The sequence below is a fragment of the Camarhynchus parvulus genome, chromosome 3, assembly GCF_901933205.1.
Source record: "Camarhynchus parvulus chromosome 3, STF_HiC, whole genome shotgun sequence".
Classification (NCBI taxonomy): Eukaryota; Metazoa; Chordata; class Aves; order Passeriformes; family Thraupidae; genus Camarhynchus; species Camarhynchus parvulus.
Window position 1 is genome coordinate 103517931 of NC_044573.1, and position 27261 is coordinate 103545191.

The following is a 27261-nucleotide window of genomic DNA, read 5'->3' on the forward strand; positions in this document are numbered from 1 at the left end:
TGCACTTTGTTGCCTTTCACTGTTTTCACTGGAATCAAAGCTGATAAAATTAGCCTTATCTTCCCAGTAGAGAAATGCCTTAAGAAACTTCTAGGTACCATCAAGAAGTGTCTGACATGTTAGCTCTGAGATTTAGGTCCCATTGTGCTTTAGGTGTGAAGTAAAGTCTGCCAAGACTCTTCAGCAGCAAGAAAGTATTTAATCACTCTAGCCAGAATTCTTAATTAATTCCCCAATTCCAAAACATGAACTTTCCTGGCAGATTACATGGTATATGTGAGAAGACTGATGCTTACCTAAAGAATAGTTCCTGTTTAATTACTCCACACCACAAAGGTCAAGTTGCTTTGATTTATTTCTATTCCCCAAGTCCACATTACAAATCACACATTTTAGACTTCAAGAAATGAAAGCAAAATAGCCAAATTCCACTTCATCAATCAAGTGTCTATAAAAAGTACGGATCAAATGGAAACCAAGTAGCAAAGACCAAAATGTATATTTTTTCCACCTCACCAAAAGTGTCTGGGGCTGGTTCACATAATGGTTTATGGAAATAACCTGAACAGAAAATAAATGCTAGTAGCCTAATGGGCTACATAGAAAAACACTTCAGTTACATTTCACTGAATGACCAGCCAATTACAAAGACAAGTATTTGGAAAAACAGGTGGGGGTTTTTTTAAGGGGCCAGTTTTTTGAACCAAGACGTATCACAGAGCACACATTTTCAATCTCCCTCCAGGATTTCAGAGTAGTGAAATGTGTTGTTTCAGGAAAACAAACAAACAAACAAAAAACCAACTAAAAAAAAAAAAAAGGAGAACAATGTTACTGAACTTTATAATTCCACTTTTATACTCGGGCAAGTTGGCATTATCATTCAAAATAAAGTTGTACAGAACTTAGTTAGAAACAAAGTTATCCAAAATATCAAGTAATCAATTAAGGCTCATTCCTGTCTTCAGTGGGATATCTGCCTGAGTAAGGAACGCAGGATATGGCCTTCTGTTTGAAGAAATCTCATTTTCTCCAGCACAAAGGTAACCAAGGAATCCCATTTCAGTTATTCTAGAGTTGCTCCTAACATCCCAATTAAAATTAGCCAGTATGAAGCTCACCAAACACTTGATCCTCTTAAATAAACTCTCTAATGAACCACACAAATTCACACTAACAGTGAAGGCAGACTAACAGTGTATATCTTTTCTACAAAAAAAATCCACCATAAAAAATAGCAAGAATATCCAGATTTGTACTTGATTGTGAAATATTCCGATTGTACCATACAGTACATTTGTTTGAAAAAAAATCCTAGTATGTTGGGTTGTCTTAATTTCTAACACTTGAAATGTTTCAGAAAACTGCAGAATCACTATACATATTGCACTTCTCTGGCAAGCTGGGCTACTGTATCATGGCAAAAACAACCAAGTAAATCTACTGAGGAATACAGCTTTTTTAAACCCAAAAATAGCAACTGACATTCTTTCCTGCAGTTTTCATTAGAACTGTAACAATGTTCTTTACAGGCTTTTCTAGGCATTCGTTTCTGAAGTTGTTACTTTTTGCAGAATCTGTATTTATTTTTTTAAATCAACAAAACTGAAGGTAATGGATAGATTCAACATAGAGTGCACTACCTTCAGTCACAAACAAAATGAAGACAACACAAGTCATTAATACAGTTACACTTAGGCCTCGGGTTACTGTCGCTCTAAAAACAGTTCACTTCAACACAAATAAAACCAATAATGAACTACTTGTTTTGAGTGAAAAACATTAATCTTTTGCAGCTTGGTTTAAGGTTTGATTCCTTACACTGAAAAATCTTAGCACATTTGTTCCAGCGTCAGAGAAAATGATGTAGTTTTAGAGAAAAAGCTTTCAAAATGCTTGACACAAACAAGCTATTTATTCTTCAAGTTCTTTGTCACAGATGTTACTAAAACCTTCTGTCCATTTCATGAACACAGGAAATATCCCAGGATGTCTTGAGTCAAAGTGGTCCATAAAGAAATTCTTTGGAATGCCTTAAGATTGGCTATAACTAGAGTTCTGGCTACCATTTGGACCCTGTTCTCCTTCACTGTTGAAGAAAACAAAAACGTGTATCTTCAATAAGAAGCATCACATTACATTTTTACCTTTTTTTTAATTAAAAAATACAGTATTCTGAAAGTAATAAAAATCTTTGGAAAGAAAATACTTCAACATATACATAAATAAGTCAAAATATTCTGCTCAGTTTCATTAAAAAACTGCAAAGGTCATTCTCAGCATGCATAAATAACTTCACCCTATTTATGTGAATAATAAATTCAATATACTCCCATGAAGCTGCCTGCTGAATCTACTTCTGAAGTCAACACTGCAAAGTTCACATTACACGAGCATGTGCACAGGAATTTGCATGTGCAGATTCCCAGCAGTGATATTTAATCACAGTAATTAAATACGACATCAAGCAGACCCGGTTCCATTGAATCTGGCTCAGCCATGGAGCCTCTCACTGGGGTTCCTTACATTTGCTGAGCTGCATTGATCACATTTTAATCACATTAACACTCTCTGTAAGATAATGAATGTTATGCTTCCCACTAGCTCCTGAACAATCAGGTTGGTTTTGTATCAGAAACATCTGCAACTGTAAAAACATACACTACACCTTGAATTAAACATTTGCACTTTCTTAAGATCACAGTGTAGTTTTTCCATAGGAAAGGTGCAATAAGGAAGTATCATACCTGTTTGGAGGTGGTTTTGGTTTAGGCATTTTACTAAGAATAGTAGCCATCTCTTTTCTCTCATCAAAGTTCTTCCACTGCTCATACAGCTTCAGAATAACCCTGATTATTTCTAAAATCTGTATTAGAAAGAGAAGAGAGCCTAAGGTCAGACACAATAGTGATTTTACCTTTGTCATAGCCTGTTTAAGTGTGTGATTAACTAAACAGGCCCCAAGCTGAAACTAAGCAACACAAATTTCATATTATACACAGAGCTGTCTCACACTTAATCTGGTCCCAAAAAAGCATTTAATTAGTTTTTTTGATTAATTGTGAATCAAAGCCTGAACAGAATACTTTTCCTTTCAACTGTATTTACTGCTTCTCTTTCCCTGCAAACTAAATACCTTTTTATTTATTTATTCATTTATTTATTTATTTGCAAATACTTCCACAGCTTATAACTAAGCTCCTGGGAAAATACAGACTTGGGCAGCATGACTGCAGCTATATGACCATCCATGATCAATACAGTAACTGATGATTATCAATGTTCTATACATATCAGGGAAATAGCGTGGGAAAACAAAAGCCCAAAACCACAAAACATTCATCTGAACTCTTTCCTTCCAAGGAACAGAGCCAAGGAGTTTTTAAATACTTCTCACATTCTTATATACATATAATAAGAATTCTTGACACTGCATATTCTGCTTCTGGAAGTGTAAGCAAATTCCACACCAGTTTGGACTTTCTATCTACCTGAATTTCCTTTAAATTTCTAGTGCAATATTCTATATAAAAACTGGTGCAATATTCTATATAAAACCTGGATAATATTTCATTCATAATATGTTTCATCATTCTCTAAATTAATAAAGTAAAATTTACTTTCTTTCTTCTTTTTAATGCATGATCTTTCATTAAGTGCTAGAGCAATATATTTTGTCCTTGAAACGAAAGTCACAGTTGATGCTTCACCATGTCCATGGTGTTCATGTGAAAAAATCAAGCTTAGGCTTTATCACTGACACAAGAACCAATACAAGTAAACATTCAAAGATTCTCAGTATCAAGCCTATGGTAATTTTATCTATTAAATACATGTTGCTTCTCTTTGCTGCCAGTTTATTATCACCCTGCCTTTAAATTTATGACAGCATAATTCACAGAGCTCTCCACACAGCATAGCATCCACACTGTGTTTACATTTCAGGACAAATCCTGAAATACAAACACAATGCCATAACATCAGTGGCATACAGGGCAATACCAAGGGCACAGAGGGAAATGGTACCTCTCAATCATAACAGGCTAGTTAATTCCAGACACTCAGTTTCAAAAAAAGACTGAAAAAAATATGTGCTAAGTGAAACAGTGCGATAAGGAATATGAGCACTACTTTGATTTGCTTGCTGGAGCTAAACACAGGTTAAAGAAGCCAACATAAAAAGTAAAAAACTAGTGAGGATGAAGAGCATTGTTAGTATAAGAACAACTGCACCCTGAAACCTGATAAATTAATGAAGGGGATTATTTGACACAGAATTTGCATTAGCAGGGAACTCAACTGAATGATCTTGGTGTCTCCCTGCTTAGCACTGATTGAAGTCATAGTGCTGGGCCTCCTGAAAGTGTCAAAAATGTTCTACACTATGCTATACTCTGCACAGGTACAGGGAGAAAATGAGAATGGTGTGCTGGCATGATGCTGAAAAGTGAATCAGAAAATCACATGCATTTGAACTTTAAAGTCAAACTCATACTGACAATCTTGTGTGACAGAAAAACACTGGGAATTCTTTTTCTGGCAAACAATGTACAAGATATTGGGTTTATATTTCTGTCTGGAAAATGGCAATACCAGCAATGCTCTTCTGTTATGCAGTGGTTTTGTCTTGATTTTCAGAGCAGGGTGATAAACAAATAACCTGACACTGTCTCCCTTCCAAAGAGATCTGCCTAAGTGCAACAGCATCTAACAAGAGTACAATTTAAGTTCAAATCCATATTGCAGATCTATAAGACAACCATGACTACCATTTCTGGTCAGTCCATAACAAGTGGTGGGAATAAAAAACAGAGTACCTTTTCCATATCAACAGACAGCTCAGCAAACCATTGCCTTGCATCCTTCTGCTGGACAACACAGGCCACATGTAGGCAAGCTGCAAAGATCAGGTGACATGGATATTGAATAAAGATACACTCTCAATACAGTTAGAAACATTCCATTTTTTATAAACCCTATACAGTTCAACAAAGAAAACTCGGGATTAATTATCTGACTTTTCTTTAAGGCTTTTAAAGTTGCAAGGCTACAGTGTCAGTGCTGAATGAGACACAACCTGAAGCACCTTATGAGGGCACTCTGAGGAATGCTTGTGATGGGACAGTGCACAGAATACATCCAGGTAAACATGACCAGGAGACATTACTTGTTACTTACCTAGAGCTATCATGAAAGGAGGGTACAGCAGACAAAGATCAGTTCTGTATGTGTCATTCACTATCCTCCTGTGCAAAAAAGAACTTGTAAGTATCTTCCTATTCACCTTTAGACTATATTCCTCCAAAAACTGCTGTTGGTTTACAAATATTTTGTCAGTTTTCCAGATGGTCGAAGCAATGAGGCTGCAGGGCAAAATACCAAGGAAAGAGATCTTTTCCCTTGAAAAAATCTCTTAAAGCCTTTCTTTTTTCCCTTATAGTCACAGCAGAAGTTTATTTTGAAACATTCTTTTACTACATGCAAGTCTTTCTGCAGTGGATGTGTATGTATACTATCAAATAATTATCTGTTTCACAAATAAGTAAAGACTAGCATAAAAGTAGTACTTCTACTGTCTTTCTGTACTTGAAAAAGTTGAAGAATAAGAGTTCTGCTAACACAGCTAAAAACCCCTATATATTTGCTTCTACCTCTACTGTAAAGCAGATTCTACCTCCCTGACATCTGGGAGAAATGATGCATCTGACTCCATGGATATCAGAAGGCTAATTAATTACTTTATACTATATTATTCTATACTGTATTACATTACATCTAAACTGAATCTGCACAAGCACTCACTCAACTCAACTGCCCAGAATCTCGTGACTGTCAGCCAACAGTCCCGACACACACATGGATTCAGGTTGGTCAATGAATCAAAACACACCACAATCCAATTACCAATTCACTTCAGGTAAACAATCTTCCACTATGCATTCCACTTGTGAACAACAAGAGGAGCAGCAATTAGGATAAGAATTGTTTTTTCTTTCTCTGAGGTTCAGAGAATGTGAATCCCAAAAATATCCTTGAGAAGTTGTGCCTTGCTTTTCTCTGGGAAGAGAAATGTGGCTACTAACCTCCTATGACAATGCTGACAGAAAGAAACTTCCTCTACTGGTAGTCACCATTCAGTAATGTTGAAACTCTGCCATTAGAGCTAGTCTAACAAAATAAAAATTAGACCACTGCAAAGTAAAATCATTACAGGCCAAAAAGAGAAGAAGCTAATTCAGGGACATATACCTGCACAGTTAACTAGGGCACCCTTTCTATTCAAGTATGGCTAAGCCTGCTTGGTTCAGCAAAAGCTTAACCACCTTTGAAGCATAACTGCTAAACACTTGCTTCCTTGATGAAAGGAGGAACTATTCCCATTGTCTTCATTACCATGCAAGAGGTAGCAGCATGTCTTCTTGGCCCATATCTTGCACATATTGGAGCAAAGGTCTATAAGGATGATATACTATCAAACAGCAGTCCTAGGAAAAATGTCATCGGGACAGAAGTTAGATTTCAATGCAGAGCATGTTGTCAGTTCGTATTAAAACATTTGGTTTACAAGTCAATTACTGAGTTTTTTTAAGTAGCATTCTAACACCTAGCCCTGTTCTAATGAGGGCAGTGCTCTCTCTAGAATACCATTACACAGCACAGTTGCCAGTCTGTCAATGTCCTTCCCCTAAGAGACACACAGAGTCACATCTGCAGCACACTGAAACCTCATTTGCTTACAAACCCGTAATTCCCACTTGGAAACACAAAACACTGCCAGAAAACAGTCTGCTACTAAATACCATACATGGAGAGCATGCCAAAATCATTGATGCTGGTTTGGAAAGAAAGGAAAGAAAAATTCCATTGCTCTCAAATCCCCTCATTTCAGGTCCAGGTAAACAAGAAGGAATAATCCTCTTGCTAAAAGCAGCCAAATGTGTGGATACTACAGGGAAAAGCCACATTAAGTTACATGTGCTGAACACTTATGTGAAACACCATTACTGCACACACTGTATACTGCATAGCATACTGGAAAAATAAGTGAATCCCCAAAACATAACTTCTTGTAAATGCAACTGCTTGTGCTAAAACTCCTGTATACAAAACTAAGGAGTTACTGCCATGTATAGCAGAGGTATCAAGGACTAAATCTAAAAAGTAATCTAAAAACTGTATTAAAATTACTTGTAGGTACAAACAAAAACTTTGATCTGATCTCCTCTGTGTTCAGTTCCCAAAACTTATTCTCTCACCTGCTATTTAACTCACTAAGATGCTCCCTGGTTTCTCACTCCTTTTCTCTGCACTTCAGCAGAATTACTCTAGTACAGTAGTACTAGAGTTCAGTGCTTAACCCATCCAAGTCCAAGCCATATGCAGAAATTAGACACTACTTTATCCAAGCCCTATAAGCAGCCTGAGTTGCCTCCTTTCAGCTACCAAACACAGTAATGGGATAGCTACTCTTACAAAAATCAGGTACGGCTCCTTTCTTTGAAAGGGTCTGGAAGAAAATGTCCCACTGTGTTCCTTTCATCCAACAGCCTAAATAGTTACAGCACCATCTCAGAAAATGGGAGGCCTGAATTCGGTTTCTTCCTCACAGAATTCAAACCCACATCTCACTTCCTAGAAAATTAATTATTAGGTTGTTATAGACTAGCCTGAATGGGATAGTACCCACACCTTCTGCTAGAACACATATGTGTAGCCCCAGATTCTTCCAGGCAAAAAAGAAGAGGGCATAGAAAGAATACAACTCTCCATGGTCATAACTGGCCATTCCATCTAGGGAAAAAAGGACACTGACATCCCAGTCTCTCCATCAGGACTTAGATACGGTTACCTCTTTCACAAAAACAAAAGCAGTTCCACCAAAAAACCCAACCTACCATTAATTCTAAGAGATAGAATTCACATTCTAGTATCTGTAAAGAAGCAAAATCACAGTTAATAAGCAGTATGTTTCAGGCAGCAGAAAGAATTAACTGACACACAGTTTAACATCACAAATGCATAGGAATTCTCAACAACTATTTCCAACAGTCCTAAATTCATTTTATCTGAAACTACAAAACCAAACAAAAAAAAACTATTATTGGCTATTGCCTTATCACTATTATAACTCAACTGCAGTCACAATAACAAACAAGTTGAATATTTTGCATCAAGTTTGCTATGAAAGACTGCTTCACTGGCAGCACTTGCCTGATTTGTTTCAACACCTGGTAGCAGCAAATTGTTCCCAGTGCGTTAAAAACTTCACAGCAATAGAGAAGTTCTTTTGTAGAATTAGAGCATCATCATCAGCTCACTAACTTGTCAAATAGCCTTTCAAAACATTTTAAGATTTAATTTCATATGAAATTTTCTGTGCAATTGTAGCAATTAAATCAGCTCTCACTCTCAATATAGAATGTGATGTATCGATGACATGAAGGAAAAGACTGGACTTCTTTTACTATACGAAAGCAATACTCCAAAATGTATTTCCATCTGCTTTTATCTATAAAATAGCAATGCAGTTTCATTATAAGATCTTAGGTATTTTATATTCTGATGTATCATTTGGCTTTCGATTGGGTAAAAAGCAAACCAACAAAAAAGTAGTATTTGTTACATCCAATCTAAAACTATTTAGATGTTTAGCTTTCAAAATTCTACAGCACAGGTCAAAATTGGTTTTAAGAAAAACTACAAAACTTCTCAGTATTGTGACTGAGAATACCTTGAAAACCACTGGTAAATTTAAAGTACTAATTAAAAACTATTTTTCAAGAGCCATTAAATTTTACAGGCAAAAATAAAACTGCTTTCTGTAAGCCAACTGCTCATGTGTGCAAGCTTGGAAGCATTCCAGGTGCAAAGGCCATTTACTTTCCCTGGAGCAATGCATTTGTAACCAAGAATATTAAAAAAAAACTAAATCTCTTTTCTCATAATGCTATTAAAAAACTACCATTTCAGTCACCCTACCGTATCACATCACTTGTCTTTCCTGTCAACAATTTAGGAAAGGAGGTTATGTAAGATTTTTATTATTTTTAAAAGTAACTTTCCCAATATTCTATACAAAACAAATAATGAATAAACCTGACATGTAAGTATGAAAATATTTATTTCTTAGTATTTAAAAGAAATAATTTCCTGCTAATAATTATTTATTTGATCAAGTTGTATTTCAAATAGCATACTTACATGGTTCATCCTATAAGGAAACTCCTTTGGAAAGGCATATGAAAATCTAGTTTTCACTACAGTAAACAGAAAAAAGAATGTTAAAAATAATGTAATTAATACTTCTTTCCCTTTCTATTCATTCATCTGTATATAGCCCTTCAAATCTACCTGGCAGCACAAACTTTCAGTTTGTGGCTTTCTGTACAAAAGGCTTGTATTTCAAAGACAAGAGGTAAGTTACAAGATTTAAGATCCTGAAAAGGAAAGAGAAATACACCTGAAACCCAGATTTGCACAGATACTCAGCCAGACATTTACATGCTGCTTTGGACACTATTAAATCTTCTGGTTAACCACCAAGTAGCTCAGGGACAGCTAACTTCCCACAAGTTATCATTCACGGAGCTCTCCAGCTACTGATGTTCAGGATCTCAGTACAAACACTAAATCCAAATGGAATTTTCATGTGGGGATTTTTTACATAGGTTTGATCCTTCAACATGCAAGACTTTAAAGGAACTAATGAAGTCTTAGAAAAGCAAGCCCAAGAGCAGGGTAAGAGAGCTCAGCCAGACTTCTTGCAGGTCCATAATCCATAATATAATAATTATCTCCAATTGAGATATTTAAGTAATCTTTGTGTATTTTACAAGCAGAATGAGTACAGTTAGTGCACTGGTAAGAAGCATGCTAATATGCCAACCAGAGTGATTTCACGTATGAAATGCTGAACAAAGAAAAACAAGAACACTTGAAGATGTAGATTTGACTTTTGTACACATAAAACATTTAAAAAGCTATTTATAAAGTCCTTGTCATCCAAGGAAAGCAAGTAACATTTAACATCCTGGAAGTGGATAATATTCCTTATATTAATGAAAGACAGTATATTATTAAATTATACTATAGCTTTTACTTCCAGAAAATCAGTATGACATTCAGTTCAAAGAAAAGACAGCATCAGTCCTCTGGACCAAAGAATTCACCATTTAGACCGAGGGTGAACTTCGCTAGAAAATTTGTTGTGGGACACCAAGACTGGGCTACTGATTGGAAATTTTAATTACTTCAAGAAAGAGAAGAATTAATATGAGAGTTTCTCAAGATCTATGCAAACTGAAGATGTACATGGTAAAAAAAAATACCAATTTGAGAAAGAAGATAGGGAGAAAAATAATTTTTCCCACAAAGCAAGCTGCAGACACAAACACTACACGGAGCTGTCATTTTAGTGAGATGTGTTAACAGAAGAAAAACCTTTTGAAGAGGTTGTTAAAAACCAGGCTAAGATCATCTTCCTTACAAACGAAGCAAGTGTTATTAACTTCATGTTGCTACTGAGCTAAAAGCAAACAAACCTCTTAAACCAGCCACTATTACATTAGTCACCCCTTTTGTTAGCTAGTTTTCGCTTTTACTTGTCTTGCCTCATCTTTTCTTGCCTTTGGTATTAAGGCCTCCCAAAAACTGCTGTGTGCTACTGAAGCAACTCTGGTAAAGGAAGATCAGGTGGAATAAAAGAAAAAATGCTTGGAGAAAGCCTGTTGCCTGCCCCCACTTCCATGAAATGCACAGTACTTATCAGGGCTGACAGGACTTCTAGGTGTGAAGGAAGAGCTGTAAGGAAAATCTTCTCTAGGATCCTGAGACTGGAATTCTGAGAAACAGCACAGCTAAGAACTAGATGCCCAAGTAAAATCAGCTGTCACATATTTACCAAAATCCATCTAACAGTCTCACTTATGCAGCAAAACTTCCAGACAATGGTGCTTCTGATGTAAAAATAGCAACTCTCAGTGCTAAGCCCAGTACTGGTCTTGGTCATGCTGGCACCGAAGATGTGTTTCAGCTCCTGGTGGCAGAACTGTCACACAGCCAGCCCCATGGACTGATACACTCTGTGCATCTGGAGGCTGCAGATGCAGCCAGTCACCTGTCTCCTCAACGGCTGACCTACATTTGGAAGAGCACAGCCAGGAATTGCCCATTGAGAGCAGCTGGACCTTCTGGGTCAGATAACAGCATTCAGCTAAGGAAGACATCACTTCAAGAGTTTGATGGATGACATGTAAGTTACATGAACTGGGAAATACAAAGGCAAGTGGGAAAGACAGAGGATTAAGTAATTACAGTGTAATTTTATTGAATTTATTGTGAATAATTGGTCATAAAATGTATTTTTAGAAATGAATACCATGTGCAAAGACTAATTTTTTGATGGGGAGAAAGGATTTTAAAAAATCTAAAGGTATACAGACTACCAAAAATTCTTAAAACGGGTACTTTCACAGAGCCATACCTTTCACTAAACAGGCAAAGCTGTAAATTTCCAATTCTATCTTTGAGTAGTTCAGAATTCAATTTACTACTCGAGGTTGTTTGTAAATTTCAATAGTTTTATTTTATGACTTTGTTTTCACTTATGCTTGGCATAAGTTCCAACCATAATCAACCAAAACTAATACAGAACGGACCCTTCTGTCTCTGTATTTGGAAACAGAAGCTATTTATTCTAAATGGTTTTAACTGGCTCTTTAAGTCCTCCACGATTTGACAAAAAGCTACCTTTTAAAAAAAAGCAAAGAAACCAACTGATCTCCCTACAGAGATACTTAGAGTGTAATGAAAATTACTGATACTTACATACAGAAGTAGCAGCAGAAATCAATCTTGTATTTGAAACAACACCAAATTCCTGAAGAAAAAGAATGGTAAATGAGGTGAACCACCTGAAACACCATACACTCACACTATTATCAAATTAAAATAATGGCTTCTTACTAAACTGGGCTTCCTTTTGCAGTATTGTAGTATTTGGCTTTTTCTCCCACCCCTTTTTTTCTGTCCTTAAGGTAAACAGGGCTAAACTCTAACTAGGAGTTATTTCATTGATTAGTTTCTTGGTTGTTTGTAAAGGAACAGTAAAGATTTATGAAAGGTACAAAAGCACCAAAAGTTCAGCTGGCTAACATTCTTTTTATAAAATAGAGAAGACAGCTTCAAGAAGGTTATTTTTTTCCTTATGCCATTTGGAGAGAAAACTGTCTTTAGAAACCTGCCATTAACTACCCTTTTTAGTTATGTTTTTGTAAAGTCTTAGCTCCTGTGCTGAGACAGTCAGCAATCTGAAAATTTTCTGTATAGAGTGTTCTTTTAGAGAAGTCCATAGCTGAATCAATAGTGCTGCCCTCTAAAGCTGCAGAAGCTTTAGGAAGGCTACACAGGAAGGAAGGCTACACAGACTTCTACTACATTAATTTAAGGTACATTTATGTATATACACTCTATGTCTGTGCCTGCTTAAATGCTCGTTTAACAGGCTGATAAAAAAGCACTCTCTCCAACACTCTCTCTTTTCCCTGATGTCTTCCAAACACTGAAGAGTGTCACAGTACTTGTACAAACAGTATCACATGTCACCACTAGTTTAGTAGGACTGCTTCTACCATCCGTTCAGTATTTGAGCTCCTTCTGTAAAACTCCTTAGTGCTGACATATCATAAAGTGCCCAATTTGACTTTTTTCCATTACACAGACACTTCTCAAACAGCTGTAAACTTGCTGCATTACAGAGGACTAATGGCAGCACCCAGCTGATGCTAACTCTTGGCCACATTCAAAGGGGAGCAGTGATGGTGAAGGCATGGAGCCCTCTCACCACAATCCCCAATGGGTCAGTTCCTTACAATTTCTCAAGGACAGAGCATGAGCTACAACATACTTTTAATCCAAGTAATGAAAGTGTGGTAAACTCTGAGGATCCCTTGCTATATGAAATAGAACAAGATAATTAGGGGAAAAAATTCCCATTATGTTTTAAAGTTTGAGTAAACATAAATAAGGAGAAACACACCAGAAAGGAGACACTGCTTAAGATACACACAATTTAAGATACAGTGTATGTAAATATTTAAACACTGTCTGACAGTGAAACAGCCATTTAAAATATTTTTTTCAGTTTTCAGAGGCACTTCAAGGTTAGTAATTTAGACAAATTTTGAAGGCCTTCTCTGTCTCCTTTTCTTAAATGCTACAGAAATCTATGCAAAAAAGAGAAGGTTTCAACCCCCAAAGCATGAAGAAAGACAAAAAATTTGAAAGTCCTAAACGTTTTCTTTCTCTCATACATCACATAATGTTACATTAAAAGATTGTAATACTCCATACCTCTACTTTGGATGCCAAAAACACACACGTAGGAGCCATTAATACTGGATCTATACTTTTTAGGGAATATCTGAAATGTTACAACAAAATTATAATATGTTGTTTCATACATGTAGAACGATTAATCTATTAAGAGCACCACACTTCCTTTTGAAAAAGCAAAGCTTAAGTTAACTTTATTAAAGCATAAAAGCTTTACACCATCCAGAAAACAAAAGTGGCACTGTTTTTAATACAGAACTGCATTTTTAAAGGGCTACCAAAATGTGCCTAGCAAATGTTTTATTCTTGTACCATCATAGTAAACAGTCCTACCTGGCATAGAATCTCTTGAAGTAGACTGTAGCAGTGGCAATAACTTGTTGTCTTAATTTAAGATGTTCACCTAAAGCCTGGATAACTTAAAAAAAAAATGAACAAAAGCTTGAGTTGAGTTTTTTTAAACAATTTGACACCAAATAGCAAAGGGTCTCAAAACACAGGTAGTGCTGGGGATTCTAAGGAGCAGCACCACAGTCTTCTCCCTCTGTTGCTCTAGAGAGACAACACGCTGCTGTAAACCTACGGACCTGCAGGTGAAGAACCGCTGCCTCCTGAAGCTTGGGGACACCTTCAAAAAGGAAAAGGAACTTTGATTCATTGTGTACAAAGTGGGTATGACCTTTAAGAAGATGACAACACAAACCTCAGAAGGGTAAAGCTCAGGTATTCCATTTTAGAGCAAAACAAATTCAGACACAGGAAATATAAATCCTCAGCTCTTCAGTGCCACACAAAATGGATGGTATTTTTTCAAATATGTAAAACTGCCAACACAAACACGGTCATTAAATTTGGCAGAGGCAGCAGGTGTTAAAAAAATGACATATTTAGTCTAGGGAGAGGGGGTGGGAGACCAGAGGATGCAGTCAGCTGCTCCATCACGGTGGTCCTCTGCCAGTTGGCCAAGAAACAACCCTGGTGTCATCTGTGCAGGTAGCTCTTGTTTGGCCTCCCAGGCAAAGGAAAGGTGCCAAGCAAATTAGATGCATCAAGCTGGGATTAAGAGCAGGGGTTGGATGTAAAGAATGGCACAGTGAAACATAAGGTTGTTACTTGTTATTTTTCCCATACTTCTGCGCCGCCATTATTCTGATAACGGCTCGGTTCTGTGAAGACTCCCTCTTCTTTTTTTCCTCCCTCATGAGAAATGTCAAAAACAATATTTTAAACTACACTTAAGTAGATATTTAAAATATGTACAGCAAGACCAAGACAGTGACCACTGGTGGGAAAAGCAAACAATTCTGTTGTCAATCACCACTAAATTCTTAGTCTCTACTTAAACACTCAAGTTGAGAGCCTTTGCCCATGCTTTTATCACATATCCCCTGTGAACAGCCAGGGTACACATTTGTCACCCACTGGCAAGGCCCAAAGCAACACTAAATCCCTGCCTGTGTCATATCATTCTCTTTCTAGAGAAGAATACCAAATTGGGACTAGTTTGACAGTGACAGTAGGACAAGCAATACTTCAAAAAGGGTGTTAAACCCAGTCTGCAATGTCTGTACAAATATTAAACATTTGATCAGCATATCTTGGGAGCTTGGAAAGAATTTTTGCCTTTAATTTGACCATGGGGCTAAAAAGCTGTCCTACTACTAGGGCATCAGAAAAATTCAAGTATTAGGCTAAACAGAATTCTCCAAATATGTCTCATACTCCCATGGGATTTTCAGGAATGGTTAGGCCATCTGCTGTCAGAGAAAAATCAAGTGTGGTTTAGAAGAAAAAAATGGACAAGAGCCTAGAGAGACTTAATGAAATGGAAGCTTGTATATGCTGGGAAAAAGTCCAATGCTTCCAACTATTTTAATATTTGAAAATATTAAAATTTGAAAAGAAACTATAAGATCATTTATTCCTGTATGTTTAGAAAGTAAGCAGTTTCAGTAGTTTGGGGTTTTTTAATAAAGGTTGTTTTAAATCTGAGTATTTTGAGTAGCCTCTAACACAAACACTACCGCTTCTGCCCAAAACCAAAAAGGGAAAATAACTAATAAAATAACTAATACACTTCTCAACCAAAACCAGTTAAGGCTTGGTGATCCAAATAGAGAAATCAACATCAGTTCATTTTTTCAAACTACTTTAGAAGATGATCTTTTTCCTTCTTTTCATAGCTGCAGGGAGCCTTACAATCAGTTAGTGATCTACTGCACTTGTTTTCCAATGAGAAAGCAGCAGGAAATTGCCCCTCTCCATGCAGATTTTAATTGCTTTAGGGAACAACCATCTCCTGGGCTGACACACACTGAATGTGACATGCTGGGGCCGGGCCTCATCTGCTCTCAGGTAGTGCAGATGGGAGACAAGGGGGGACCCAAAGCAGGGTCTCTGTTCAGAAGCAGCGAGGACACAACACATCGAGGGTTTGAACACGGCCAGCTCTGCCTGAGCACAGAGCAGCCCTGCCCTCTCTCCTGCTCTCTTTGCTAGAGAGGGGCAGAAAGCCCAGCACCACTCACTCCTGCAGAGCAGGCTGTGTTTGTACAAGCACAGGGGAGATCCTGGCAGAGCTGCTCTCCAGCTGCCCCCAGTCACTCACCTACCTTCAGGGGAGGCAAGCAGTGCCAAGGAAAAGGACCCTGGGAACCAAACTAACTCGTTTACTTTGTAAAGCTTTGTTTACCCAAGAAAAACAAGTGAAGTGAAATATTTTATAAGCTTATTTCACAGTTCAAATTAATACTAGTGAAAATTAGCATAGAAATACAGTTTTAGAAATATCCATAACCCTTCTTTTGTCTCTTTTTATCTTACGAAGCTATGACACTTGGTTTTAACCTCAAGAAATTTCAGGAATGGATCAAATGGGTAAATCATTGCTAGCTTGATTTCCGGATGCCCTATAAGCAATAACACAGAGGTATCCATAGTGATCATGTTTATAGCATATGCAATTGTTACAAAAATAGCTGAGCTAAGAGAGAAGCAATGGCATCTTTCACAGACACCATTCCAGCACTGACATAAGATCTTCCAGTGGCTCTGGGAAAGTCACTTCACTTCTCTGTCACAAGTCTGGCCAGATAGCTGAAAAAAATAAGCATTCTGTACTTTAAAGGACTGCTGCAAAAAATACATAAAGAGCTGCTTGCAAACAAGTTACTAGTTACTAGCAATACCCTTTGCGTAAGGAGATTTTTTTTAAAATATTGAACAATTGCAGAGAAAATTTTAAGTGCCTTTGTAATCTGATATACTCAGGTGTGGCCATTCATATGGATAGATAGATAAATGCTTTGCAAGATCAAGTGAATCTTAGACAACTTCACACACAAGTCCCAAGTTCTTTGGGAGAACAGGCTGCTTGCCAACAGCTCTCAGAAACTTGTTGACAATTTGAGAGCCACCTGGTACTGGGAAATCAGTCAGAAGACAAAACATGGGCTGTGTTGCAGGTTTAAGAGAATCTAAATGAACACAAATAACAAGATTCCAAACTCTGCTGTTTAACAGGATGGCACAGATCACCTAAAATATTTACCCCACCCCAAGAAGGCCCCAAAAGACCAGGCTGAGTTCTAATGCTTGACACTGAGCCTTTAATACACTAGCTTAGAAGTTTCTGCTTGCTTCTCCTCCTTTTATGTTTTGATAAGAACCTCTTGAAAATAAGGAAATTTACTGTTTCATCCTATCAAAGATTAAAATGTCATACATGCAGCTAATTAGCCTGCAAGGTCTCCTAGAATTGTGTTAGTACAACTAACAAATTATTTATATTCCATGTCTTTGTTAAAACAGGCTGTGAAAGTATATGTAATACAACAATGAAAACATTACATTCTCTAAGCAATTCAAACCTCCATTTAGGCATGCCACATATTGCACAGATTTTATGGCAGAAATTTTAAAAAAAGCTTTACCATTAGTAAAAAATATCTGTAGCTTCCAATATTCTTCTTCAGTCAGAAATTTCAAGTCTTTCTGGCGTTCTTTCAATAGATCTTGTTTATCCAAAATCCATTGTAAGCTAGAGGAATGGAAAATAATTTCAGCAACTCTTTTATCAACATTATACTGTATCTCCTGTACAAACAGACTATGAATTAAGGCTCGGGGATAAAGAGCTTGTGGCCTTTAACAACGCCACAAACAATCTTCTCAAGCAACTGTTCTTCGGGATTTTTGAAAGTTAGACAACTGAAAACAAAACAACAAAAAAAAAAACAGAAACCAAACAACAAAACATGAACTACCATGGGCTGGGATTAGCCTCTACCAGTAAGACGGCTGTACGGATCTTAGACCCCGACAGTCACTAACAAGGTTTATGTTGCAGCCATTTCATTACGGGCACCATTCAAACCTTGACCATGCACTCAGCATGAAGTGTTTCAGGGCAGAATCACAGGATCAATCAGGTTGGAAAAGGCCTCTGAGATCCAGTCCAACCCATGACCGAACACCACCCCGTCAACTACACAGAGCGCCACGTCCAATCTTTCCTTAAACACCTCCAGGGACGGCGACTCCCCCGCCTCCCTGGGCAGCCCGTCCCAGTATCAATCACACTTCTGATGTCCGCCCAAGCCGAGGCCCGGCTGCCCCACCGCTGGGGACCGGCGTGTCAGGGACCCGAGCTCCCGCACTCCGCCGCCGGAGCCCGGGGTGCCGCGGGCACCCACACCGGCACACGATCCCTGTCCCGGAGCGCCCAAATGCTTCCCGAGCGGCAGCTGAGCGGGGCCGGCCCGGGCTGTTCCCGCACCCAGCCCGGCTCCCACCAGGGTCCCGCGGCGAGCAGGCCCCGCCGCCCGCCCGGCGCTCCCGGGCCTCCCTTCAGCGCCGTGCCCGCCGCCCGGCCCGGCAATGAATGGCCAGAGAGCGGCGGCGGCCCGCAGCACCCGTGCCCCGCGCCCCGCGGCCGCGGCACCCACTAGTGAGAGCTCTGCCAGAAGTTCCCGGCCATGGGAAGGAGCGGAGCGGAGCGGGGAGGAGGCGCCCGGGCCCGCGATGCCCCCGGCCCCGCCGCCACAGCGCCGCCGCCCCCGCGCCGGCAGCAGGAAGGAGGAGGCGGCCGCCGCCGCCGCCGGCCGGCAACACGCGGCACTGGGAACCGTTCCCCCGCGCGCGGGTTCCGCCCGTCCCGCCGGCCCCCGCAGCCCCGCTGGCCCCCCCTGGCCCCCGCAGCCCCACTGGCTGACACAGGGACACGGACCCCGATAGGCCCGGAGGGAGGCACCTTCCGAACCACCCGGTCCAGCCCCCGCCATGAGCACGAACACCTTCCCCTAGGCCAGGTGGCTTCGCGCACCGTCCAACACGGCCTTGAGCACCGCCAGGGATGGGGCAGCCACAGCTGCTCTGGGCAGCCTGTTCAGTGCCTCACCACCTTCACGTGGAAAGAATTTCATCCCTATTTCCAGTCCAGACCTGCCCTCTGTCAGTGCAAAACTGGCTGCTTCTCCCAAAAAGGTGCCTACTGTAAGGAGCCAGGAAGATCCAGAGCTTGCTTGTCTTGTGCTGTCTCTACCTCATCTAAATTCCCCTTTAATTTACCTGTTCCCAAGCTATCACGGCTCAGCTTGCTCCATGCTGGAATTTTCCTCATCAGAGAGAGCCTCTAGAGGTATTTCCTTAATAATTCTAGATTATTAAACTACAAACAGGAAGTACATGGGCCTGCTCTCTTTCCATGCTCTTTCCTGTGGTGGCTCTCAGCTTCTTAGTGGGATCTGAGATGTATCAACACACGTATTGAGATGTATCAATACCATGCACTTGAAAACTTGGGAACAGGGAAGTTAAAGGGAAATTTAAGTTATGTTTAGGAACGATGAAGCAGAGAGGGAAGATGCACAGAGGGTAAAGTGGTGTCATGGTTTAGAAATTACATTTTCAAGTGTCGTGTTCACACTGAAACTATTCCAGACCTCACAGGACTCGCACGCTTCCCTGTCCCCTTGTCCCCTCATCTTCCCCCCAGCCAGCTTCCCCAGGGGTGGCTGGAGAGCAGAACAATTTACTGGAAACAGCAATGAGATAAGAAATTAACTGTAACAGCAACAACACTGATGACAGAGCATACGAGAAAACAACAGTTGTCGCTCACCCTGTGGAAACCCCCATCAATGCCCAACCACTCCCTCTGCAGTGCTATCCCAGCCTGCAATCCAGCCTTTTTCCTGCCCGGTCCCTGGAAAATGTCATGAGGTGGCGTAGAATAACCTCTAGGCCCTGGCCTTGGCCCTCGTGGCTACAGCAGAAATTAAGCCTGTCCTGGCTGGAACCAGGACAGATGGAGCCAGTGGTGTTTCGAAATCCTTTGCTGGCAGAATGAGACACTGTTCTGACATGCCAGAGAGACTCTAAGTCTGAGACGCTGTTTATACATAGGAATGTGGACGAGGGAGGTAGAGAAAAATATTTTGCAAACCCTTTACCTTTCCTTTCTCAGTGTAAGGAGACACAATGGAAACCACAGGCTGGATTTGTGGGGAGTCTGTGGGGGCTCTCTGACTTGACACCTTTCTCCAGAAAATATCCAGACTTTGCAGGGTATGGGAAAAGGAACGTACTCTGCTATGTCAGTGTCACAAAGAGGTGAACCAAATTGGCTGCAAATGCTGGATCACAGCCACCCACAACCACAACCACATCACACACAGCATAGCACAGCACCAAGGAATCAGAGGCTGCTGTGTAACAGAGAAGCTTGTCATTACCTCACTGAACTTACCACAGCAACCAAAATAGCCGCAAACCTCATGCTTCTGGTTATCACATCAAGTGAGCATCTCTGTTTTTTCACCATCTTTCTCCACCTGACCTCTGCCTTTCTCTTGCTCTGATTTAGTACCTGTGTTTTCTTCCCTCATGTGGTGATTTGTGCTTCTGCTGAGTCAACAGCTGGATGAATATGAGACATCTGTGTGCCCAGGTGGACAAGAAGGCTGATGGCATCCTGGCCTATATCAGCAATAGTGTGGCCAGCAGGACCAGGGGAGCGATGATCCCCTTGTACTCAGCACTGGAGAGGGTGCACCTGAAGTGCTGTGTCCAGTTCTGGGACACTGAGGTGCTGCAACTTATCCAAAGAAGAGCAACGGAGCTAGTGAAGGGTCTAGAGCACAAGTGTTATGAGGAACAGCTGAGGGAGCTGGAGTTGTTTTGCCAGGGCAAAAGGAGGCTCAGGGAAGACCTTATCACACCACAGCTTCACTGGAAGGAGGTTGTAGCAAGGTGGTATGAGTTTCTTCTCCCAACAAACAAGTGATAGGACAAGAGGAAATAGCCTCAAGTTGCAGCAGGGAATTTTTAGATAAGCTTTCTTTACCAAAAGGGTTGTCAAGTGTTGGAACAGACTTCCCAGGGAAGTGGTGGACTTACTATCTCTAGAGGTACTTAAAAGAGATGGGGATGTGGCCCTTGGAGACATGGTTTGGTGGTGGACTTGGCAGTGCTGGGTTAACTTGATGACCTCAAAGATCTTTTCCAGCTTCAACAATTCTATGATTTTACACTACAGGATGGCAGGAAATAATTACTAGGGACTGGGCAGGATATTTACCGTAGCTATGATAAGTGCCATTGCTGCACTGGGCATAGGAAACAGCTCTGCTGGCTCTCTATCTGGCACCACAGGGGCTGTCTAATACTGCTGGAATGGGAGCACTTGGCTCTGCAGACTCCTGCCAGCTCCACTCCCAGACTGTCTTGTTCCCAGCAGGACAGACCTCATATTGCATGACCCCGTTTCACAGCACTGCAGCAGACCACACCAGTACCAGAGCTACAGAGAAGGAAACTCTCCCTGCTCCACAGACCCAAAACCAGAGAGAAACAAAGACTTCTTGGGGTATATATTGCCCTGCAGTGGGACACTCTGCCATGCTGGATATCGTCCAGTGCCCTTCAAGGGGACACCCTGCCATGCTGGAGGTCCTCCCTGCAGCATGGCACCCAGGGGGCTCCCAGTGCTTTAGGGGGGTCATTCTCAGCCCTGCAGCAACTCTTGAGCAAAAAAGCAAAGGTTCCTCTAGACTGGGCCATGCTGGGGACGCCCATGCCAGGCCAGCAGCTGGTGTGCACCCACAGTGCAGGAGGGCTGATGGCCATGTGGGGATGCCACTGTGACTCCATCTCCCTGGAGGCGCAACTGGGACCCTCTGCTTTCTTGGGCAGGGGCATGGCAGGAGGCAGACAGGACAGAGCTTTTTCCCCTTGACATTGCTTTTGAACCTTTCTTTTCCAGGAGCTGTGTGGAGGATCCCTTTATTTACCATGTCCTCTGTGTGTATGTGTGTGTGTGTGTGTGTGTGTGTGTGTGTGTGTGTGTGTGTGTGTTCAAAACAAGCAGACGAAGATTTCACGAAACAGATGTTCAGTGCTGCTGTGTGTGCTGATGTCTCCTGCTCAGCCTCAGACCTGGCTGCTGCTCTGAGGGACATCCAGATATAGGATGAAAAAATCGCAGCCAAGAACCTGCAGGTAAAATTATACTTTGTCATATTTGTGAGATGAAATTATCTGTCAGCTCTTGCTGATCTCTTCCCCTTCTACCCCCCTAAAAAAATCACAAACATATTGAATATACATAGTAGTCCATTGCTAGATATAAATATACACAGGATAGTTGGATAGATTTTCCCCCAAAATATGTTTCTTCCAATCTACATCTTATAAACAGCATGATAAATAGGATGACACATGGTCAGTTTTTTGTTCATGGGTCCTCCCCCACAACTGGAGATACAATATTTTTTTTATCTCTTTCCCTTGGATGCACACAAAAACAGTCAGTCTTTGCTGATACTCTCAGGTTTTTCACATGTTTGCATATTCATCTAATAACTGAAAACAGTACATATCTTTTCACAGATCTGACAATAAGCATTCTTGTTTGCCCTCTGCTGTTTAATATCCCCTCAGGAAATGAATGAGTGGTACGAAACCAGATTTACTGACTTTAATCAAGCTTCCACAAAACACGCTGAGAATGTGAGACATTTCAGGGAAGGAACAGGGAAAAGAAGTGTAAGTGGAATTGAAAACCCCTTCCAGCTTATGTTATGTCACTTCTAATGGAAGCCTTTGTTATGATTTCACTAAGTTAGGTAATGTGACAGTTGTCCGATATTTTTCCCAATAATGGTGGTCTTTTAGGCTATATTTTGCAACAAGCGAGGTGGATTGGAGGAGTGGTGACCCTGGATGTGACTCCATGTGTCAAACCAGCAGCAAGTAGCCACAAATAATATTTATACATATGAAATGAAAGTTCAGCTTCTCAGTAATGCATGTATCTGAACGTAAGGATCCTGTTGTTTTGAATGACAATGTCAGGGGAAAGGGATTTATATGGGAGAAATTTTATTTGAAGCACCATCACAGACACTTCCACTTCCACACAAAAAGCAGACTCCTGCAGAAGCAACCATTTAATATTTTACGTGTAAGACATTCAGGATAATTTCATTAGATGGGGGAAAGACTGTAGAATAATGAGGGTTTGGTTTATAGCATGAAGATAAATAATAAGGGACAGAAGTGTTATTAAAACCATCAGCTCTGTTGTGAGAATCTTTTGATGATGATAGATGGTTCAGCCACCTCCTACTGACCTTTGCTTAAAATATTTTTTAAAAATCAGCATTCCCACATAGTAGCCTGTTATTTCAAAGGGTTTTCCTTTCTGGATCACAGACACTGGCATTTAACCCCACCTCCTCTAAGTAAAACATGCAGCAGGAGCATGTGCAGGATGGAGTATCATATCAATGTTGTATTGTTTTGATTTTTTTTTTCCTCCTCTGGTCAGCTTGAAATGCATCATCCACTCTGATGGCTCAGGCTTTCCATGCAGGGAGTAGCCTGTGGGTCTGGATCCTGAGCAGCTCATCCTGCCCAGGCTGAGATGGTTACTCAGGCTGTCCTTCAAACCCTGGGAGTCACACAGATCAACCTGCAGGGCAGCCACCCATTCACATGGGACATGTGTTCCATCAGGGAGGGCTTTGCCTCTGGGAAAGACCAAGTTACCAGGATCACTCCACTGGGGACCTGTGCTGGGACTGAGGGTCTCTTAGGTAGCCTGCACCTCACAGAGAGAGTTTGCCTCTCTCACACCTCTTCCCAAGCATTCAGTTAAACAAGCATTAAGCAGTTATGGATAATGAAAGGCTTCCTGAGAAGTCAGGAGGCTGACCACAGCTGCTCTCCAGCCAGGATGGGAGACCTCTTTATCCTACCCGCATCCCTGGGTGCCTCTCTGCACCCTAAACAACTTTTCATAGAGTTATTCCATTCATAGAGATTGGAAAAGACCCCCAAGATCATCCAGCCTTTGACCAAACACCACCATGTCAACAAAACTGTAGTACAAATTGCCACACCCAGTTGTTTTTTGGACAGTTCCAGAGAAGGTGACTCCACCACTTCCCTGGGCAGGCTGTTCCAATGTTTAACCACCCTTTCAATTAAAAAACTCTTTTTGATGTCCAACCTCAACCTCTCCTATAGCAGCTTGAGGCCATTTCCCTTGATCTTGTCATTAGTTGCCTGGGAGAAGAGACCATCCCCCACCTTACTTCTACCACTTTTCAGGCAGTTGTAAAGAGTGATAAGGTCTCTCCTAAACCTCCTTTTTTCCAGGCTGAACATCAACCTCTCCTCATGATTTACCCTATAGATCCTTCACCAGCTCTGTTGCCCTTCTCTGGACATACCCCAACACCTCAATGTCCTTTTTGTAATGAAGGGCCCAGAACTGATCAAGGACTTGAGGTGTGGCCACACCAGTGCTGAGTACAGAGGGACAATCGCTTCTCCAGTCCTGCTGGCCACACTATTGCTGATACAGGCCAGGATGCCATTGACCTTCTTGGCCATCTGGGCACAGCTGGGTCATGTTCATCCAGCTGTTGATGAGCACCCACAGTTCCTTTTCCACTGGGCAGCTTTCCAGTCACTCTGCTCCCAGGCTGTGGTGCTGCTTGGGGTTTTTGTGACCCAAGGGCCCAGCACTTTGCCTTATTGCACTCCATAGAGTTGGCCTTGACCCATCAATCCAGCCTATCCAGATCTTTCTGCAGAGTCTTCCTACACTCCAGCAGATCAGCACTCTCACCCAACTTAGGGTCATCCACAAACTTACTGAAGGTACACTTGATCCCATTGTACAAATCATTGATAAAAATATTGAACAGGGCTGGCCCCAAAACTGAGCCTTGGGGAAACCCCATTACTGACTGGCCACCAACTGGATGCAACATCATTCACCACCACTCTCTGTGCCCAGCCAACCAGCCAGTTCTTAACCCATCGCACCTATCTAAGCCATCTGGCCCATACCTGGCCAGATCTTCCAGGAGAATGCTGTGGGAGACTGTTGAAATCTTCACTGAAGTCCAGGTAGACAACATCCACAGCCTTTCCCTCATCCAGTAGATGGGCTACCTGGTCATAGAAGGAGATCAGGTTGGTCAAGCAGGGCCTGCCTTTCCTAAACCTGTGCTGACTGGGTCTGATGTCCTGGTTGTCCTGTACATGCCAAGTGATGTCACTGAGGATAATCTGTTTCATAACCTTCCCTGGAATGAGGCCATGCTAACAGGCCTGTAGTTCCCTGGATCCTCCTTATGACCCTTGTTGTAGATGGGCAACCCTCAGGTGTCTGGGACTTCTCCAGTTAGGCAGGACTGATAATAAATGATGGAGAATGCCTTGCTGAGAAGAGAAGGAGAAAGTGAGTCTGCCTCGAGGGTGTAGATTTTTGCACTGAGCTCTTGGCCCTTCCAGAGGAAATGATATTGCTGTGAAATGGAAGTGGCTTGTAGCCCAACCCCCTGCAAAACAGCAGGGATGCTCCTTTGCTACTCCAGGCTTGCACAGGGGCTTTGACCACTTCCTCAGGACCTCTCCTTCCTTTCTCACTATTCCTCCAGGTTTTCACTTAAAAACTTGCATTTTCCCCTGGAGAGCAGCTGCTCCACCTCCAACCCGAGCCTCCCACTATTGCAGCAGTTGTGTCGCTTTTATTAACTCAAATAAAATGAGGAGCACTCATTTTCTTGCTTGACTCGGTCCTGTGGGACCTCGGGAGCTGGATTTTCTGCACGACTTCGCAAAGGTATCGGGTAACCTTGAAGCAACCCGGCAGGCAGGCAGGAGGGGGTTGCGGCTCCTGGTGAGCACGGCAGAGCCTGGCCCGAGGAGAAACCCACCCCCTTCCCCAAGAAGCCTCTGACATTACAGGAGAGAAATGAGCAGAAAACAGAGAAGCGAGTTAATTAGCTGCATCTTCGCTGCATCACGCTTGAGAGATGCTTTCACAAGGACAGGCTTCGCTGCCTTGCTCTATCTGGTAACGAATGGTTTCTCTCCAAGCCTGAAACTCAGAGGGAATTTCTGGATCTATATAAGTAACGAAAAACTGTACAACCGAAGAGAGAAAATGTATCCCCGCCCCATTATATAATTCAATGTCTCTATTCCCCCGGACAGATTTCATATATAAGAAACACACATATATATCTCACACACATCTTTTCCACCCGGTTTTGCGGGCTCCCAAAGGGAGTTTGAGAGACTGCTGTCTTCTCGCCCCAGGTTCAAATGGCCTCCAACACAAGCTGCCTCTGGGGCCGGCCCGGGGGGGCCGCAGGACAGGGATACCGCAGCCTGCTCCACGACAGCATCCCGCAGCCTCTCCGCACAACATGCGCGGCTGCGCTGTGGACCCCGCGGCTCTGGGCCGGCTTCTCCTCCCACGGACAGACCGCGGGGGGAGCTCCCATAAGGTTGATATTTATAGGAGTTGAGAGACACGAAGAGCGGGGCTCGCTTTGACCACTGGCACAACGGGGCGGGGTGACAGCTTCAGGTGGGCTGTGATGAAAATCCAGATATTTCCTCTCCTGGGAGCTCATCCCAGGTGACATGCGTATTTTTGATTTCCCCAAATTCGAAAAAAAATACTTTTTTCTTTGCAAGGTTAAGTACTGGAAAATCTCAGCACACCGGCTACGGGGCATCCAGACTGTAGAAGGGGCTGTCTTTTCCTAAATAAAACTTGTCGGGAGTTGCAGGGTTTTCCACAGATCGGGCAGGGCAGGGGCTTGGCCCGCAAGCCGCAGTGCCAGCGGGTGCGGACAGCTTGGTGTGGCGGTGGCAGCTCGGTGCCCGGGGATGCGGCCACCTCGGGGGCTGCCTGGAAGGCTCGGAAGGGATGAGTGGAAGTCAAGTGTTCCTTCTGTGGGGGCATGCGTTTGCAGAAGGTCCAATCCCACGCTCATCCGAAAGCTGTTTCTGTACCTGGGGGTGAGCCCGGCTGGCACGGACTGTTGAAAACCTTTTCTCAGCGGCAACCCGGTGTGAGCAGTCGATTTTTTTTGTTTGTTTGTTTTTCAAATACCTCGGGGCACGGGTTTAGAAACAATAGTGGCAAGTCCTTTCTCAGGCAGAATACCTATACGGCGGGCATCCTAATTCAGCTTTAAAAACGATGACACAAAAGAAGGGATTAGTTCGACTCTGATATTTTGAGCCGAGCAAAGATTGATTCAAATCCGGTTTTAAGTGTTCATTCCACAAATAATTTAAGGAGGTATTCTTATTAAAAGACCCCCACGCCAAATACCAAGCTGTGATGGAAATATTCAAAGATAAATAGGGTTTTTTCCTCCCAGCTGTGGAAGAGCTAACCCTTCTGTATGTCTGTGCCCGAAGTGTGCCCTTGTTTTACCGTGTGAGAGATGCAGAGTGAGACAGAAACTCTGAGGTTAATCTATCTTCTTCTTCTAAATGCATTTTTGAATATTTAGAGTGAAAGATGATGACACTGGGGAAGCTGAGGGCAACGGTCCACAGGCGATTGGGCAAAAAATACTGAATAAATTTATTTAGATTTTATTTAGATTT

At 41.8% G+C, this 27261-nt stretch overlaps 1 protein-coding gene across 2 annotated transcripts; it reads right to left on the reverse strand.

The window, feature by feature from the left end:
• Nucleotides 1-337: 337 nt before the first annotated feature.
• Nucleotides 338-18416, reverse strand: CCNC (cyclin C). 2 transcript variants are annotated; one of them, XM_030945431.1, is made up of 12 exons: nt 18279-18416; nt 17265-17371; nt 13666-13750; nt 13351-13420; nt 11827-11878; nt 9202-9257; nt 7896-7931; nt 6394-6485; nt 5179-5246; nt 4818-4897; nt 2748-2866; nt 338-2089 (listed from the first exon to the last, which is right to left on the reverse strand). In XM_030945431.1, the coding sequence occupies exons 1-12, from the start codon at nt 18308-18310 to the stop codon at nt 2035-2037; spliced, it is 852 nt and encodes a 283-aa protein (XP_030801291.1). In that variant the 5' UTR covers nt 18311-18416; the 3' UTR covers nt 338-2034. The 2 variants fall into 2 exon arrangements, with proteins under 2 accessions (XP_030801291.1, XP_030801292.1); XM_030945432.1 differs by lacking the exons at nt 13666-13750; nt 18279-18416 and having other exon boundaries at nt 17265-17346.
• Nucleotides 18417-27261: the final 8845 nt, after the last annotated feature.

Coding starts and splice junctions, on each gene's coding strand:
- CCNC (XM_030945431.1), bottom strand. CDS start 18,310: ATGGCCGGGAACTTCTGGCAGAGCTCTCACTA. Junction 9,258..11,826: donor TTCTGCTGCTACTTCTGTAT/GTAAGTATCAGT, acceptor TGTTTACTGTAG/TGAAAACTAGATTTTCATAT. Junction 7,932..9,201: donor TTCCTTATAGGATGAACCAT/GTAAGTATGCTA, acceptor GCTTCTTTACAG/ATACTAGAATGTGAATTCTA.